The sequence below is a fragment of the Dermacentor andersoni genome, chromosome 4, assembly GCF_023375885.2.
Source record: "Dermacentor andersoni chromosome 4, qqDerAnde1_hic_scaffold, whole genome shotgun sequence".
Taxonomy (NCBI): Eukaryota; Metazoa; Arthropoda; class Arachnida; order Ixodida; family Ixodidae; genus Dermacentor; species Dermacentor andersoni.
In genome coordinates this window covers 72,607,031-72,627,041 of record NC_092817.1, presented here as the reverse complement: position 1 = coordinate 72,627,041, position 20,011 = coordinate 72,607,031, and the positions used below count along the sequence as shown (strand labels likewise).

The 20,011-nt window shown below is 42.9% G+C and overlaps 1 protein-coding gene across 2 annotated transcripts in view; it reads right to left on the bottom strand.

The window, feature by feature from the left end:
* The window catches only part of LOC126536780 (uncharacterized), a 46,501-nt gene that overhangs the window by 8,813 nt on the left and 17,677 nt on the right, over nt 1-20,011 (bottom strand). For both annotated transcript variants that reach the window (XM_055073923.2, XM_055073924.2), the window contains exons 8-10: nt 16,801-17,039; nt 6,654-6,699; nt 4,378-4,473 (exon numbers count right to left, since the gene is read on the bottom strand). In XM_055073923.2, the coding sequence (XP_054929898.2) occupies nt 4,378-4,473; nt 6,654-6,699; nt 16,801-17,039 (381 nt within the window). The remainder of the gene's footprint in view (nt 1-4,377; nt 4,474-6,653; nt 6,700-16,800; nt 17,040-20,011) is intronic.

The window sequence follows — 20,011 nt, the reverse complement described above, 5'->3', positions numbered from 1 at the left end:
CCACTTAGTGACACATTGTTGAGACTGCGGGTGTGCAGCGAAGTTTGAGCGCAAATTCGCTTTGTTCTGACCACGGGATCAAATGACAAAAAAAATTTGCGAGGCATATACAGACTTCCATTAATTCGACATCAGTTAAATTGATCTCGGTCGTAGGTCCAGGCCAGCGCCCATGCATTTCCATGGGCCCAAACTTTCATTATTTCTAGCTTAAAATTGGCCTTTGCCAAATAATTTGAACTTGACCAGTCAGCACGCATGCACTTGACCCCTCTGGTGACCCAATAGCGACCCCTTTAGTGCCAGCGTCTGTCTCAATGGAGCTTAGGGCACAGTGAAAACTTTGAACGTACATAATCTCCTGCCGAAAAACGCCTATTTCCGGCCTGCCCTAGGAAAATTTTCAAGCAATAACCATAGCTCACAATGTCTGATTGCAATATTTAACTTATTCTAACATGCACTATTTTTTTTCCACGAAAGTAGGGCAGAAATTTGCCAGCTCGGTGCAATCCGACACAATACCAAACCCGGCTTCACAGCGTTCCTATGCTTTTCCGCATAACATGGATGTATTGCAGCAATACTGATTTTAGCTCGCATTCAGGCTAGTTCGCTTAGAGGTCACAGAGACCACAAGGACCAATCAAAGAACATGGTAGTCTGAGCATCTCACATGGAGAGAGGGCTCTTTATGTGAAACGCTTTATGTGAACACCCTGCGGTGGCCGCATTGTTTACGCTGCACAACAATATGGCCTCCGAGATTGCTGAGGTCGGGCCAAGGAGCCGCGTGCTAAGGCGTGCATCTCTTCCAGCAAGTGGTAATGGCGGTGTCTTTTTCTTTTCAGTTTCAGCATCAAAAGCAGCAACATTTTATAGCTTTTTGTGACTCTTCCGCTCCTATTTTAAATTTTAATTTATGCATGAAGGCTCTTTTATATCTACATTATTCTAAACTAGGTTTTTACGCAGCCCATAATTTCATTAAACAACTGAAATGACATTTTGGGCCACGCAGAGAAGCCAAGTTTTAGATAGTACGATTGTGTATTGCTATAAAACAGCACCCATGCTAAACTTTACATTTGAAATATCAGTGGACGTGTCACGGAAGGCTCTCAAAAGTAGACAACTCTAATATCAAAACTAGAGAAATTTTTCGTATAAATGCAGCCATTACTGCTTGCTAGAACATGCAGCTCCTCGTCATGAACTCTGAGATTAGCTGTTGCCCTCAGCTTCCTGTGGCACACTGAAAAAATCTCTGAGGCAAAACTGCTCTGACTTAATGTCATAACCGCCAACCACCGACGCACATACCATTTGCTGAGGTGCTATGTAAAGGATGCAGATAAGAAAATTAGACCACTGTGAGCTGTGCAGCTTTGCCAAAACTGCTTCAATAGTATATACAACTCATATGTAACCAATTTAGCCAAAGTGAAATTTCATAGTAGTTCAACCTGGAATATATAGATTGTTGATGCTGGTCCTGTCTCATTTTTCAACATGGCGGACTGGTGCAAAAAGCCTGCACATTTCTTTAATGATGCAGAATTCAGGAATTATAAGCTCTGATGTTTATTACAAGGTGTCTTCAAGGGACAATGACAGTGATGAAGAGACCATGTTGCCTGAGGTGCACCAACTATCCTAATTAATATTGGTGATCATTACTAAGCGTAAGTCTATTTTAGTTTCAATTTTCAGATTAAAATATTTGTAAAATGTTCAGCAACATAGCACTAATAAATAACATTTGAATTTAAAGCCTGATAATGTATTACTTAGACGAAATTGAATTTATTGCAATTCAGAAAAACACCTGGCACCCAAGGGCTAACAAAATATTGGCGTCCACTATGGCCCAAATACAACTTCAATGGTGACCCACATAGTGACCCCTTTAGCAGCAGCATGTCTCAGTGGATCTTAGGAGACAGTGAACACACGTCATCCCACATTGAAAAGGTCCATTTTTAGCCTGCCCTAGGTAGATTTTCAAGCACTAACATTAGCTCATAATGTCTGATTTTGGTATTTAACCGATTATTTTAACACGTAGCTTACCCCCCCTCCCCCTTCCCAGGGAAATTGGGCCGAAAATCGCCTGCGGGTTGCAGTTGGAAAATGTATCGTACAATTGCTGATGGGTGATGTACTAAACCCTGGCGCCGGAAGATTGTGTTCTCCAGGAAAGTATTAATCAGTAAAGAAGAAACATAACTGTATTGGGTAATTTTTTATGTTCCCAATCACAAGCATTGTCACCGGAAAATCGTACTAAACAGGATTGCATCAATAAGGTGTTACTGTATTTAAAACGTTGCTTTAACGAAGTAAAATTGTTCTGCCAACAAATATAATGAACTACATTTGTTTCTCAAACCAAAACACACCACATAAAATATATTGCTTGCCATGGGGTATGGCACTCATTCAGTGCAAAAGTTCAAGTGTGCCGTTGAGCACCACTGGTCTGTCACCAATGCACATAACCAGTGGTCTGTTATTGCCAATGAACTTCCCTCTCACTCTGCGACACTGTGCAGGCTGCTGCTGCCAGGCGTGGCCTCCGAGACTGCACTGGTGCAATCTTGGAGGCCACGTCTAGCTGCATGTAACCTGCGTAGTCGTGTCAGGTGCCAAGTTGTGTGCTGGGCATGGCGGGATTCTTTTGACCTTTTATTAAAATTTCATAGCATATGTGGCCAGGTAGCAGTCCCGTGGGCTGTAAGGATGTCATCTATGCATGTTTAACATTGTGCACCCAATTGGGCATATGTTGCAATAAAGGGAAATAATGGATATGATGAAGTCATGAATGCAACAAAGTAATTTCAGCACCCCATTCAACTTAGCTGTACAAGCTTAGTTTTACTGTAGTTGAAGACAGCTGGAAACTTAATAATGCAAGAAGACTCAAAACAGTAATAATGTTCATCAAATCACCTATTTATATGTTTCTTTTATTTTTCAACTAAAAGTATGAGTATGGTATAGACCGCTTATGGCGTAATTTGCCAGAGTAGCAAATTTCCCCACAATAAGCGGTACCACAACATAACCAAAACATTTTTAAGAGGCTGTGCACATGCAAAACATATAGACCAAGCAACCACGTGTGTCCAGGAATTGAAGCCTGCGACTCGGGATGTGCTCGCGCTTTTGTTAGCCGAGGTGGTTTCTTCGCTTTCCAAGTGCCATACAACTACTGCGAAGCGTTTCATTTACTTTGCACCAAACCACAAATTTGACGCAGACTCTTGACGAGATGACGCTGGTTAGGTCAAGTCGGCGAGGGTGTCGGGCCACATGCTATCGTGGAAAGCTCGCCCTTGGTGTATGTTTGTACCCGTAGATGAATACACGAAGATCTAGTATGGCCGCACACTTAAAGCAGGGTTCGCGGCCGATCAGCTGGCAACTTCAGGAAACATGTACAGCAACAACTTGTATGTACACGTACTGGTAGGTACGGTGAAATCTTGTGCATGGACAACATTCCGAACTGGTGAATTTGCGGAACCCAGTTTAAACTGACGTCAAGGAGTCAAGGTTGCACCCACGATACCTGCACATCCTGATGACGCACACTGCGGCTAGTGAATGAGAAACACACTCGTGGCCTCGACCAACTTTTCCGCAGTGCTGGACTTGTATAAAACAAATTGGTTTTACTGTCAAAATTCGTTTTTCCAGCTTGCTCTAAGACAGACATCTTTGTGACCCCATCCATACTTGAAGAAATCAGTTGGCGACTGTATTTACTGTCCCCACACAACCTGAAGAGCCAAAGAGTGACAATGCGCATGTGTTCGGTGCAGACCATGTACCGCTGACAAGCAGCCAGAGCAAGCAGCTTTTTCATCAGATAGGCAACCCCCAGGCGGTCACTGAACCAGCACACTGCCGTCACATTTTCTTTCCTTTTTCTTTTCTTCCAATTCTTGTTTGTCCCCTCACTGCGCTGTCTCCTCCTCTTCTTTCGCATCGCCCTCATCGCTCTCCCCTCAGTCGGCATGCCCTGTGGAGAAGCGCTCCCGCTGCCTTGCTTGTCTGCAGGATTTTCCAGCAACCGCATTATAACTGGTATTTTGATGATGTGCAGTATGTGCATACATTGTGCTCTATGGGAAGATAAAAATGAATCGAGAAAGACTGCAATATATCCAGTCCTGCACTATCACCTGTTGTATTATAAGTGGCCTGAGCTGTGCCAGCAGGCCCCAAAGAACAGAAACAAGGTACTCCAAATTTGACAAGTGAACCAACAAGTAGGGTAAGCCCCAAATCAGATCATAATACACACAACTGCTCAACCTGGCAAAAAGCACTTGCTTGACAAAAACAAGACAACAAGTGGCAATGTACCTGAACGATCATGGTGGCCCTTGGCACGGGCCCATCGCCTGTTGTGGCGAACTGGGACGTGCACTAGTGTCCGAACGCCATCTTGTTCTGCAGAGCCTGTGCGACAGGTGGAAAGTACCTTTGTTGTAATTTCCTTTCACCACACTAGACGATGCAGGGCAGTGGCCAAGGAACTAAATTAAATTCTGCAGTTTTACGTGCCAAACCAGGATTTGAGTTTGAGGTGTGCCGTAGTGGGGGACTGATGTTGATGTAAAAACTGATGTCTATCTGGTACCTAATCTCTCAAAATATGGTGTGGCATCATGCAATATCCTCCTGCGCATTATTGCTGGAGGTTGTGTAACCTCATTTTGCAGACACGTTGAAGGGAGGGGCATACAAAGCATTCACTCCCTGCTGCAAGCGCTTTTTATGATTGCGTCATCTCACTGATGGCATCACTATCGGCAGCAGGGGCAGAGTGAACGCGAACATGTAGCTGGCTTCGCTTCGAACCGCCTAGGTGAAGATGTCAAATATGCAACGTAGCAGCCGGAAAAATGCAACAGTGAGGAATGTATCAACAGGGTTTCACTGTATCTGGATGCAGTTTCAGTAGCAAGGGTCGAAAAATTGTAAATGCAACAAAATGTGCTTGCTATAAACAACAAATTGTCTATCTGGAATCGTTAAAAGCAGGTTTAACTGTAGTATCAACACCTCACATATTGTAATCTACTGGCATTAGGAGTAGGGGCTATAGTTGCCGGCCGAATGGGCGTTCTGAGGAATAAAAGGACTAGAACGATATGCGCATGGGACAGGTTATATGTTCTACCACCCATGCGTCAATTTGTGACCTGCAGCTTGTTCCATAAAGCACCCGAATGTTTCACTTGTGACATGCTGAAACAGTAAATTCACAAGGCTGCTACTACACTCATACCAGCAGTAGAGTTATGCAGTATATACGTACATACATGACCAGTAAAGTTGAACTAGTAAAGGGATTGGGTTAGCGAAAGTGTTTTTAATTTGCTGTGTAATAAAAAAAAAATGTGAGTCAATAATTTATATTTATGAGAAAAAGGCACAGACTCTAGGTTGGGAAACTTGAACACAAACTAAAGATGTAATATGATACTTACCAAAGCACAAGACAATGAAAACTTCTAAAAAAAAAAGGATAAGAAACACAAGTACAAGAAACGCAGCAACTTTCACGCAATAACTTGACTAGAGAACTAGGAAAAGATGAACAAGATGCTAATAAAGCAATATAAGTTATATAACGCATAGGCCAACAAAAGCACTAATAAGGTTTCCATATTCAATAGGTTCACACTCAAAAAGAAAAGCTTCATTAAGAGTTCGCTCAGCCACATTTATTGCTTCTGTCTAAATTCTGTCTAAATAACAGCAAGCACAAATAGTACGAGACGTCAAACCTCTAAGTTCCATAACAAGAAAACCAATGTTTCTTTACAGATCCTTAAGCACACAACAGGAAAATTGCTTCTATGACATATCAATTGTGGAAAGCTCCTAATTTACTTTTATGTAGGTACATGCATATCTTGGTGTTCTGTCTTCGCCTAAATGTGGCCGACACAGTTATGAATCACACTCATGACCTTGTACAGAGTACGTAGCAGACCAGAGCTTCTCAACCAACATAGCATATACTACAATAAATTTCTGTTCCATAAAGTCTTTACTTTGTTACTGAAGTGCTTACATGCTAAAAGGAGCAATGTCATTCAGTTTAGTACTTACATTTAGTGACAGAATGGAAACAGTGAGATATTATGAAAAAGAGTATATTTACAAGTTATTTACAAGATGGGTGACTAGCTATACATAAAATAAGCTGCTACAGCCGCTGCTACGTATTGCTGCTATAGCCGCGAAGTTGTATTTTTTGTAGAAGATCGACTTCGTCCTTGGTGTAACATATTACACGGAAAGACACAGATGAGACTATTTGTAAATACCATCACTGGGCAAAAAGCAACGGCTCATCCAGGCTCATATACTAGTTGTTTTTACATACATGACTGGCTTCTTTCACTGGCAGCAACTAGGCCATAGCAGTACATATTGAAAGCGAAACAATTGTTTGCATAGATATTTTTTCAAGCAGCCGTACCCAATTCATACCACAGAGCATCAGCATTCACAAATTCCCTGATGTAACAACCTCGCCACTGCCATAGCTTTGGTAAATGATGCCATAATGCATGCACTTGCTCGTTCACTTACACTAAGGCACAAAAAGCTTGGGACATACTCACCTTCGCTAAATGCGCCAGGGTATCCTGCTCCTCCTAGCCAATTGTCCTGGCAAGGAAAAAATAAGACATACTGTCTAGCAAGATTGTTTGTACAGTGCACGCTTGCAAGAACACACAGAGACCACTGTAACAGGACATTTTCAGTAGATAAAAACATCATTCAATGCAAGCTCAACACTAGAAATGTTTGCGAGATAAATGCCGAACTTTATTAAAATTCAAACCAATTCGGCAGATCCCACAGAGGCCTAGGTAAAAGGATGCCAGGCCTCTAAGACCAAAAAAATGTTTAAAAAAAATCAAAATGTTTTGGTTCTGTAATCGGGCCACTTTCTATCAATTTGTCAAGTTTGAGGCCTAATAAACAAGCACTTATTTACTAAATCGTCAATAATAGTTAACAGTAAAAAAAATTTGCTAGTAATGTACGCAGTTACACTAAAAGATTGTGCATTTGACTCATGTGAAATTGTAAAATACAATAATGCCCACTAGCTGTCTGTTATTGCCAACCTGTGCCTGTTATACAGCATCGAATACCTGCAAACTTCAAGCATTTGACCTTGTGCCAGCCATCACTCTTTGCATTTGTTGTCAAGCGATAAGCTCTGGATTGGGAGCAACGCTGCAAGAGTAACAAATGAGCAACGCAACAGCTGTGATAACACCCAACTAAAATAAAGTGGTACGTACTGTACTTGTTTTCTATTACCACTGCTCAGAATGAATTGCCAGGAACATTGTGCAGCAAGCTCCTTCTGTTCTTTATGAAACATCTGACCGGCTCATTGTTGTCGAAATATTGCATATGCAAGAATATAGTGATGCCACTAATATATGCAAGGTACTATAGGTACTCCTTTATACATGAAGAAAAGAGAGGGAACCTTTGAGTTCATGAAAAAGGATGTTTTCATTGGAAGTAAGCATGCGTAATGCATTCATACTCGTTTAGAATGGCACCTTCTAGAATACCATGATGCGTGCAGGCATCGTGGTAATGCCCATCGTCGAACACTCATAGCCTGCAAGGTCTGCACTACAAGTCCCAGATCTTGCTTGGGTGTGAATTGCGGTAGTGGATGGGCCATTGCTTCATCCTCAAATGTTATAAAAGACCTGCGACACACTGCGTGGAGGCATGACATGGGCATGAAGCAGGGAGCTGGTATACTGCACTTATCTGAATGTAATGAGAAATATCTACTTTCTGAGAAATTGGGTTCTAAAATTACCTGTGCCTTACAATCAGATATGAAACCGAAACCTTGTTCGTAGCACTGGCAACAATATAAACTCAGAGGCATGGTCAGAGGCAATTTCATTGCCATCACAAGATGGTGACATAGCCCATTTTCATGATGGTCGCTGTGGGTGGCTGGACAGTGCATTAATAGGCCTATTGAAGGTCGTGTTCATGCACTGCATAGCGAGTGGCCAGTAGACGACAGTCACACTTTCATGCCAAGCAATAGGCTGTAGCTCAATTGCTGGATAAACTGGCTAATACAGGTGTCACATGGTGCACTTTTGATCGCGATCGAGCCCATACAGGATTGAATTTCTTGATTCTGACTGCCTTTTTCGCACAAGCTGCGGAAAGTAGCCAATCACGGTCGTGAAGTTTTATAATTGGTTTCAATAATACTCAAAAGTGCACATTTTGACTGCCATATAAGTGGCAAGTCAAAGTGTGGGCCGCCCTCCCATATGGCACAGAGGACGACATGTCGACAGCTACAAGGAGCTTTCTGACAGTAATGACGATGGGCACTGGCAAACAAATTTCCCATCTGTAAAGGTAAATAAAGAAAAATTCTGCAAGTCTCGTGTTATCTGATTGCGAATGTGGGGTTATACCATATTTTTTTTAAATGTAAATCAGGTGCACATTGCATTCAGAAGCACTTCTATTTTCTTATTTTCAATATGCGAAAATTGGGTGTGTGTTAGAATAACGTAAATAAGGTATTTGCATAGTGAGGCTGCGTTGACAGGCATTGCTGCTGAGGATAGGCCCATTGGACCTATACTCCTGGAAAGAGCATTCTTATTACAGTTGGATTCTTCTGCGCCGTCGCCTTAATCCCCTTTCGTTGCCCTGTAAGTGCACCCTCACTGCACCCTCGCTGTCTGCAAACCTATGCCCCTTGCTACTGAAAGGCCAGCTTTCCTGCAAAGCTCGACATCCAGTGGCCAAGTGTGCTTTACACTTAAAATTTCACCAGCACAAATCATCACAAAATTCAGTATGTGAACACAGTTATTATTAGATTACATAGAGCTTGGCTACTCCCAAATTATAAGAGCTTTGGCTACACTCGCACAGCCAAAAATATATTCGGTTCGTTTTGAATGTTTGTGTCACATAGTACTGAATATTCAAAAATATTCAGATACCTAGTTTGCAAATAGAATATCAGAAATGTAATATTTGGTGGCATTACAAATTTTCGACTATTTGCACTACCCTAGTTTTAAGCTTGTAGCATGCCCCAGGTCACGAATGTAAACAGTGGTTTATGTACTTTTCAGTCAACTTGTGGAGCTGAGGACACTATGTTGCTCGAAAAGTGCTTCTTGTTGCACACAACAGAAGCCATCCACAAAGCTATACTCTGTTTCATGCATAGCAGGCACAACTATGAAGGCTAGAGGAACTTTTCTCAATTTTGCATTCTTAAACAGAAAAGACTGCATCAAATATCAAAGAAAGGTGCAGGTATGCATCACATATTTTGATGTACCATTCAAGTTTTGCAGCTGTATGCCACGGTTGAAAAATAGGAAACATTTATTACAGACAAACCTCGATACTAGCATAACAAAGTTGTACTTGCAGCAAAAACTGTAAAATCGCAAATTTCTTTAAGTCTAGATTGTAAAGTTTCAACTGTAAAAATTATTTCACAAATTCCTAGAACATTCCTGGTGGATACAGTACAATCTCGAAGATACTAACCTCTCAAGATGTGCACAATTCATAAATCACCCAAAATTGTTTGAAATAATCAGAGAGTTAAGGGGGGATGCAGGTCAACTTGCTCAAGATTTCCGATTTTTTTAAATTTATTTTTCTACACAATCCTAAGACCTTCCTTTACCTCATGGTGGAATGTTACAAATACGTAGCAGAAAGTGATAAAGCTGCACTTTTTTAGCATGTTTTCAAAATCGGGCTTCAGGAGATGCACCAATGACCTGTTGATGCAGCACCGCCATCGGTGCTGCATTTGAAAGGCACTTGAAAACGGCCAACAAGTTGCATAATACTGCACAAAGCAAAAGCTTTCTTCTTTCTTTAGTGGGGGGGGGAGGGAATGTGGAGGTGGAGTCAGATCACCCTGGCAACAGGAATATCACGGTCGCACTGGCGCTATTGCCATGCTGTCCTCACAGTAGCCAGTGCCTGTTGCTACCGGCATGCAAGGCGTTGCGCAGCGGCTCAATTGTTAATATTATCCACTATGGCATGAAAAGGTATTCGCAAAATTCTAAATTTAGCACACTGTAAGCTAATGGACTTGGAACTGGACTTTTTAAAAACTCATACCCTCCCAAAGTTTGTTTCAGGTGTGATCGTCTCACCCAAGTTCTATTGTAGTAGTATCTTGTCAGTAAGCACTTCTAAATTTATCGCAAGAGGGTCAGGCTATAGTGATGAGATTATGACTGCCTGCGCATGTGGTGCAGATCACACCAAGAGAAATGCATAGCCGTGGCTCACAATGTCAAAGGCTTGTGTGTAGTGCTTTGCACGTTGCGTAAATCTTGGACGCCATGATTGACCATGCTTAGTGCCGGCTGCCATTATCAGATGGCACTCACAAATTAAAAACAAAAGTGTAAACAGATAGGTATATTCGTCTTCCTTGAGAAGCAAAAAAAAGTAGCAGTTTCACAAGAAAGGCTAAGCATTGATAGCGGTAGCAAGGTATTAAACAAGTACACGAAGTAAAGTTCATGGTTTTATCAGCCGTATAGATTGCGCTAACCATTTTCTTACTAATTAACAAGCACGGTCTAATGCATGCGCAGGCACACACGAACAGATCGCACTTGATGACTATGAACAATTGCTGCCACAACACTGGCACGATGAAGAGCGCCGGAAACAGGGAGTGAACACTTCGAGCTGGCTCTCACTCCATCACCTCTTGCAAACTTAAGATTACATGACCTCCAATGCTAGATGCACAGGAACGCATTGTACATCAAGGCACCAGCCATCTCGGCCTGACTTTTGCATTTCCCGCAGATTACCTCCAAGATATGGCACTTGGTCCGCATTTGCCCTCAGCCACGCAGACCTCTGTGCACAGCCTCAGCCAGGGTAGAGGAGGATATGCGTGCACTAAGGGGAAGGGCAGAGGAGCCCACGTCTCCTCTCTCCTGTCTCACTTTCACCAATCCCGAAAAGCAAGTAAACTGCACGAACAGCTCCGGTGGCTACCTTCACCACTGCCCCGTTGGTACAGACGTCTCGTTTTTCGGAGGAGTATAAGAGAGACGGGAGAGAGGCACATGAGGCTGGCAATGCAATGAAGGCGTGCAGCGTGATGGCATAGAGGCGGATGCTGCAGCTCGCTTTTCGTTTTCTTCTCCGGGACATCGAGTTTACATTCCTTTCATTGCAGATACCCAGTAGCCAGATTTAATTCTTATAGCGAATAATGCGGCATCGGAACATTGTAGTAAGCGGTTTATGTATTTTGCTATAGAACACACATAAAGATTAAGTGTCGTGGCTGCTCATTCTTATACAGTGCAGTTCACTTACAGCGATATCACATGTAATGATACACCTGTCATAACGATGAGCCAATTTACACATTAGGGCCATGAGAAAAAAAAACATACAGTAGAGCCTCAGTGATATCTTTTGTAAAAAAACCATGAGAAAAAAACACACAAGCTGAAGTAACCCAAAAAATTGTTGACATCTACATAATACAATGCTTCGCGCAGATTGTTGCGGTACGAAATGCCAACGAGCGTCGAGCTGGTGGTGCCCCGGCAGCCTGAGACTCATTTGTTTTGGTTTTTTTTTTGCTGTTTTCTTATTGCATGGTGTTCTAAGAGGTCGACAAAAAACCGCAACAAAATCGAGCTGGTGAGCGACACCTGGATGCCGCCGAAGTGAAACGCAATGCCCACATCATGCCGCCTACAGCAGAGAACGACGGCTTGCTTGTATTATCACATGCAGTAAGGCATGCGGCAGGTTACCAATGGCACTATGCACCGTACAGTACTACGCGCCGTCAAGTAGATATGTGAAGATGCTTATGACAATAGGTTTGATAGCAGTAGTTGTGAATGCAGCTTGCGACGATCGGAGTGTAGATTAGCTGGTACCAGAATAAGGAACTGTGTGCGCCGTCGCTCTCAAGCGAGACGAGCCACTCTAGTATACTGTTCTCGATCGCGCACCTCACACCTTTTCTTGTTCACATGGGATGTAGCGGCCAGAAAACATGTACGATCACAGTCTGCAGCAGGGAAAGGTGGCACATTTCGGTTATCGGTAATTAAAGGTGTGCCCTACGCTTCCAACAGCACCACGCGTTGTGAAACATATAGGTAAAGGTGCTTATTGCAATAGGATTGGCGGTGATAGCTGTAAATGCCGCGTGTGACAACCCCAGAGAAGATTTGCTGATACTGAAATGAGAAACTGAATGCGAGCCGACATTTTCACGTGAGACAGATGGGTGAACATTGTGGTGAAGCTGCCATGGCGGGCGGCTATATACTGTTCTCGATCGTGTGCACCTTGCACATTTCTTGTTTACGTGGGATCTAGCGGCTGGAAAACGTGTCATATGATTCCAGTTTGCCAACATACTGAACATTGACGTTGGAAAATCTTGTTTTCCGGGAAAGGATGAACTGATCTAAAATGAGTGTAACTCTATTGGGCCATTTTTTATATTCTTAATTGCAAATACTGGCGTCGGGAAAAGGTACACAATGGCAACGTATCAACGAAGTTCTATTGTATGACGATATGTCCTGACTGCATGTCAGATTCAACAATCAAAATTTTACCTTCTGGACAAGGTTTTCATTGCAGACTGAGCTTGATAATTGTATTGCTAAGTTCCCTTTGAACAAATGAGTGGAGACGGGGTGAAAAGTTTGCCTACGGGAGTTCGTATTTGCCGCCATTACCAATCAGCACATTTATTTATTTATTTATTTATTTATTGATACATACTGCAGCCTCAATGAGGCTATTGCAGTATGTATTGCAGTATGTATGTATTGCAGTATTGCAGTGGGATGAACAACAAAGATACAAACATTTATAAGCAAGCTTGCGTGAATTGTATGCAGTATGTATGTATTGCAGTATGTATGTACTGTATTGCAGTATTGCAGTGGGATGAACAACAAAGATACAAACATTTATAAGCAAGCTTGTGTGAATTGTTTCGGTGGTAGTGAACAGATGTTGCCCTGTAATGAATTCCAGACTTCCAATTGTTGATGGAAAAAGACTGTGTTTAAAGGAATCAGTGCGGACAAGAAAGGTTGAGATATTTCGAGCATGTTGATTCCTCGTACATGAGGGTTTGGAAAAAAGTCAAATAGTTATCTAGAGAGGAGAGGTGAGGAGAATCTATTAACGTGTGAAGGAATTTTAGGCATTCAAGTTTGCGACGCTCTGCAAAAGGAGTGAGACCAAGTAGGGGTAGAGAGTTAGATGGCAAAAATTCTTTGTCATATCTCCTACAACCAAAACGCACCGCCTTTTTTTGCACTGATTCTAGTTTTTTGACGTCACAGTGTTTGTATGGATCCCATACAACGCAGCCATATTTGAGGATGGGAGAATGAGGGTTTTACATGTAAGAAGTTTAGTTTCTTGAGCAGCAAGACGCAGTGTACAAGGCAAGTAACCTAGTCTTTTAAGGGCCTTGTTACAGGTGACATCAATGTGTGTCGACCATTACAAATCATGTGTTAGTAGGATAACTAAATATCTGAATTTGAAGATTCTATTTAAAGTAATATTGTTAAAGGCATAGGCAAAGAAGGAAAGGGTTGAGCATTGTGTAAAGAACATGGAGACAGCTTTGGAAAAGTTGATATTCATTTGCCATGCTTCGAACCAGTTACACAAGTCAGCAAAATAATTAAGGACATGATCAGTAGGAGATTTAATTGTATGATATAAAATACTATTATCTACAAAAAGGCATATTTTAACTGAGATGTGTAAGGGGAGATTATTATTATAAAGCACGAATAAAAGAGAACCCAGTACTGAGCCTTGGGGAACCCCATCCTGCTGTATGGTATACCATGGTGTAACAAATACAGTCGAACCCACTTATAGCAATATTCAAGTGCCACGAAAATTCCGTTGTTATAACTGATAATTGTTATAACCAGGTTGCATGAAAAAATCAGAATAGGGGGATGGCAGAGCTGATGTGACAAAACCATAATGGTGGGGAGGCCAGTACCCCTCCCCACCACTTTCCTCCATACAGCTTCTGATTGTGTTCACTCGTTTAACTGCTTCCTGGGCGCTCCGATCACGTGAAACAAGCCGTGGCTGTCGGAGTTAAAGAATGACAGTGCTATAACAACTGCAAAGGGGTGTCACGGGTGGCAAGCAATATGCGAGCACCGCCGAGGCATCACTTTGGTGGCCCGAAAGGGGGCCTTTTAAACATTGGGAGAAAGATGCCACGGCCGCCTTTCAGCTTGAGAAATCCAGAAGAAACGCTGAGGAGAGATCGCCACAAGCATCTCACCATGTACTTTGCACTGGCTTGCACGAGAAAAGCCTATTTCCATCAGCCTTGTATGCTTTACACGAAGCTTGCTGACATCCTTCTCCAATGCATCCAGGTGCTCGACGTAGTGCAGTGGAAGGTTCCTCACGAAAACGAAGCCCTGGAGGGACTGAATCATCTGTCGTGTCTCCTGTGAGGACAATGTTGAAGCTGCCTGTCCTACCACTTCGTCGCTGCCATTGTCGCTGTCGCTATCTGATGCAAGCATGTTCGCAACAATCGCACCATCGGTTAGAAGCACTTAGTTTCCAAGTCTATAGCCGTGCGCTTTCTTTTCACTGGAAACGTCGTGCATTGCCGATGATTAGCGGGTGGATCAGCCATCTTCTGTTTCGGCGGCGAGTCAAGTGAGGCTGAGAAACCGCGTGGCCAGGAACAATTTCAACGCAACCAAGTATAAGCCCCATGCAAGTGATCTCAGGCGCAACAGCAACAAGCAACGCGATGGAGATGGCTGTTGCATTCGCTTGTCCCCTACAAATTGTACCCCATGCAAGCGACGACTTCGAACGACCATCTCCCCGGTGTTGCCGGTATGAGGGCAGCAAATACACACTGTAACTGGCGTGATGCGAGCTTTATAAATTTAAGTTAATGTATTTTACTGTAAAAAGCAGCATAACATATTTCTTAACGTCTTGCAGTAGGTTCTTATCCTTGCACGTATAAAAATTCAATTGTTTGCTTGTTCCGTGCGAAAATCAGTAGTATTTGAGTGATGTACATCCAGTTACTAATTCACGCTATTGGCTAATCGCTCATAGCACTTCTGGGCGACGAGTGACGAATTCTAGATTTCCAGAACTGAGCGATCAAGCGACAAGACCGAGCGATCAAGCAACAAGACCGAGCGATCGAGCGACAATACCGAGAGATCGAGTGACAAGACCGAGAGATCTGTTCAAGCGACGGCCTGTTTCATCGCTCGAAGTCGTCGCTCGTCGCTGTTGCGCACAAAATCGCTCAAAGACGAACGCGAGCGATTAAGCTGTTTGCAGAACTGCGCTGACCAGCGAGCAGTAGAGCAACATACAAGCAATCTGCGAGCGGCGCAGTTGGTGCGGTCCATTCGTATTTCGGAGGGTGGGGCGGCGTAAAGCTATGGGCGCCGCCCATTTCTGTTTGGATGGGCGGAAGGACGACGGGAGAGAGCCATGCGGAGATGGCTGAAAAATGAGTGCGCGGCGGCTCTTGTAGCAGCGGCCCATCGTGCAGCGGTTAGCATCTCATTTCTTTTTTTTTTTCTTTTCAAGTATTTCGCATTTCACTATCTTTTGGCTCAGACACCCAGTAGCCAGACTTCATTATGACCGATAATGCGGCATCGGGGCATTGTAGTAAGCGGGTTACTTCACCATGGAAAACATACAAAAGTTGACAGTGCAGTAGGTTCTCATTGTTATAACCGATATATTGTTAAAACCGGTATCGCTATAAGTGGGTTCGACTGTATACCCTTTAGGTGGACGAGGGTTGCAATGTGGGCTTGTTGATAATGCATCTTCAAGGGGTGTACGGTAGCGCGATTAAAAGACAGGACAGAAGACACACAGGGACACACACTACGCTAGTGTGTGTCACCTTTTGTCCAGTCTTTTAATCGCGCTACGATACACCCCTTTAGGTGGAGGCACTGCATGGCTTGCTTGCGAGGTGCAATCAATCAGGTAATGTACCAATGGTGCGCACCTGTTGGTCCTCTGGCGACAATGACTATCTGTCAGCAATTTCAAGAAGGAAAACGCTTATCCCACATTGCTATGGCAAGCGGCGCTTTGCAGGTAATCTGAATTCAATGAAAGGTCAGTTGCTCATGCTGGGCGGCTTTTTCTTCCGTTAATGACCTGCTTTCGCCGCTTTGCTTAATCACTTAGATTTTCCTGTGATGCGGCAATTGCTATAGCAAGGAGAGGTAAAACTTTTTCGGTCTTCAAGTTGCGTCGCCTCACAGATAAATAGTCGATGGCATCAGAAGACCGATGGGTGCACACCGTTGGAACTTTGCGAGTGTCCTAACCTAAAGAGTATATTTCTTACACCATGGTGGCGGACTGTACAGTATCCGACATATTGTTAAAGCTGGAAATGTTATAAGTGGGTTCGACTATATTCGAGATCTCAAATATTTGCAAATGACCATATTTGCATGAACCACCCCATTTCTATGAAACTGGGCTCCCGAAAGCTAATCTTTGTGCTGTGTCAGCAAGCTGGCAAACCTTTCCACAGCACCCCTCACATGCTGCAGCCTTTGCATTAACCCTATAAGTTCGACATATCAGCTGGCTGTCACCAGATCAATGTAAGGGGGGCATGCTAGCACGATCACAACTTACAGCCATCACTGAAGAGCGGTGCATGGCATGGAGCTGATGAGCGTGTTCTTGAATCAGGTGGATGTCACGGAAATCACCAATGCCCATCTGGAATATGTCCTGTCCTGTGAGGAGCCACATGCTGCTTGGATTCACACCATGCAACATCAACAGCCTGGCGTACATGGCTGCCCTCTGGCGGACTATGCCAGCCGCTTTCAGGAAGGATGTCCACGCCATTGCGTTGGCCGTGTACCAACCTGTAGAAAGACAAAACATTTCAATACAAGGCAAGGAGGAAAAGAGGGGGTGGGGAAGGGGCAACTTAACCTCTTCAGTTTGTGAATTGACAAATGCTGTAGGAAAAGCTTCCATTCTTTCATACTTTCAAGCAACGAGGAAGAAAGGTTCAGAGAAAATAAATGTGTTATATACAAGCACATGAGGGAGATCTTTCTGACAGTTCCAACCATCCTCCTAAAATTGGCAGGAAAGAAACTTCGCATTGGCATGAACAAGGAGTGGGGAGTCGGATAAACCAGGACAACATGTTTGACAATTTCAATCATACAATATGGGCAGCAGAGGAATTTTATACTGAACTGCAGAGTACCGAGAACAGATACAAAACCACAATTAGACGTTGCAAAATAGAAATGTGTAACTATGAATAAAGTTAAAACGATTTGTAAAGTCTTTTTACAGGAGAAAAGTAGCAGAAAAAGGTATAGAATAGCAATTAATCTGATAAAAGATGGCAGGGAATAGTACACTTAAACCTCGATATAACGAATTTCTGTCCTTTAGGCTGCAGGGGCTGCTGCTGATGATCACATGGACATGCACTCATATAAAGCTATGGATGCATGTAATACTGATAGCTGCATTCTCAGAAAAATTATATTTAATAAGGAACCTGTACAGACATGTTTGTATGTCTATGTAAGTTCGGCCTTAGAACTGGTCAGCACAGCAGTTTCTCTATAAGAAAATGAACAGATGTTTATATAAAGAAATGTTTATATAAGGACAAAAAAAAAAAAAAAAAAAGCTTTTTAATGTGATTATAGCTACAGCCTTGCTTTCTGCACAACATTTTGCAAAAAAGATATAGGGAGCCATTAGACGAGTTTACATGGTAAAAAGCGTGGCAGTGAGGGCGCGATGGTATGTCATGACTTTTTTTTTTTTGCTTGCAGCGCAGCTCAGAACGAGCAAAAAAGGAAGGTGGAAGGGGTAATGAATAGCCCTGTTCCCTGTTCTCCGTTCCTATTCATTACCCCTTCCACCTCCCTTTTTTTTGCTCGTTTTGAGCAGCGCTACAAGCCCCCCCCCAAAAAAGAAAAGAATGGTAAAGTGAATTTTAAGCTGAAGTTTTCACATCATCATGCATAAGCACAAATATTTCTGAATACTAAATTTATCTTGTTATTTTAAAACCAAGAAAGAGACGCATCACTGACTTACAACTAAACTGATTTCAGGAAAATAAAAAGCACAATATAGTATTGGCATATGAGTATTCAATACTTTCAAATAAATCAAATAGTAGTCCCTATTTCAAGTACGAAACTCTGAATAGTTTTTGAATACGTCATATAATCAAGAGCACAGAATCCAACACGAAGCTGAAACAAAAAAATGCAAGAACTTTCAATCTAGCCATAGCAAATATCAAGTAGTTACACAGTGGGCTCTGTCACTCAGGGACAGAGCCCACTGTATAACTACTTGATCTTATCGACTAAACTGCTTGATCACCCGCATTCAAATTTCATTAAAACACTTAACCCTCATTAACTCAACCTCTCATATCTCGAAATAGCAGTCAAGTAAAAAAATGTTTGTTGCTCTGGTGTCAATCCACATGCTAAAAAAAAAAAAAAAAAAAAAACCCACAACTCTTTACATCAAAAAGTGTTTGCGTCCGGACTCTGGACATCTCGAAATTTCTATTTAAGAAAAGCCAGGAAAGCGGCAATGCGGCAGCGTCACTTGCACTCGCTTTTCACTCAAAGGCAGCGACCGATTGCGATGGCGCCGAGCCCACTAGCCAAGCCAGATGTCGAGCCACACTCTTTTTCTTCCTGCTTATTGCCCCTCACGCGCACTTGCTCGGCTGTTTGCTGCCCCTTCATTATGGCCTCGCGTAGCAGCAGTGAGCTGAAAGTCCGTCTTTTTCTTTTCCCTCTCATTTAGGACGCTGCCACAGATGCATCAATATGGTCACAGTGTATTAGTTGTGACCTTGAGCAAGAAGATTGGTGCTCTTGGGCAGGTGCAATCAGCCTATGCACTGTGGCCAAAAGAAGCCAGCATGTGAGCCCACAGCGTTTCAAAGAGATAGCGGCTTGATAAGGACGTTAGCATCATGCTCATGAATGGTGAGGTGTAAACGCCATGTTACTCAGGGTGTCTACTAAGTTGAGATTTGAAGCATCCTCTTGGTAAGTTTTACAGTCAACATCTGATTTTTCGGACTCCCTAGGGGCCGCGAAGCTGTTAGAATTATCGGGCATTTCCCAAAAATCGAGAGTCCGTAATATCGGTTGCTGACTGCACACTGGCAACTCCTCCATCCGACGACATGGCGTCAAGGTCAATTCGTTACGATTCCTCTCTTTTACTCGTGCCAGCAGTAGGGAGACTTCTGTTTTCCCGATTGGTAGACAACCTGGTTACTCTTGGACATCTGCTAAAGGTGCGACCACTGCTCTCTCCCCTAGTTCAAGTTTCGGTTTTTGGATTGGAATTGCTCGGAATTCATTACAACGCAGAAAGTAGCAACACTAGCTTTTTGGATGTCTGGAACAGGTTATGCTCAAATGACTGGTTTCAAATGTTTCATTATGATCAATAATCTTGACTCGGTGCGAAGTATGTTGTCTTGGCACAGTGTCAATAATGCCGTTGCCCGTAGACGCCGACGTGTCCAGTGCTGATAAAAGCCAAAGTGAGTGAGAATATTGTTGGCAGTATTTTGGAAAGGCATTAAGTGGTCTATGCTCAGCCAGAGTGCTTCTGTTTTTGTGATCTAGCCTGTCTCAAATTTTTTTCCGCATTTTAAAGCTTTGCGTTAATGGGGTTTTATTATAGACGGCATTCAGTAGATGAGGTTTGGCAGAGCCTGAATTTTGACACTTTATTTATCACTTCTTTTTTTTAAACTTGAAAGCCATTCTTGATTTTACAAATGAGAGAGAATACCCTTTATTTAAGAAACCCAGTTTGG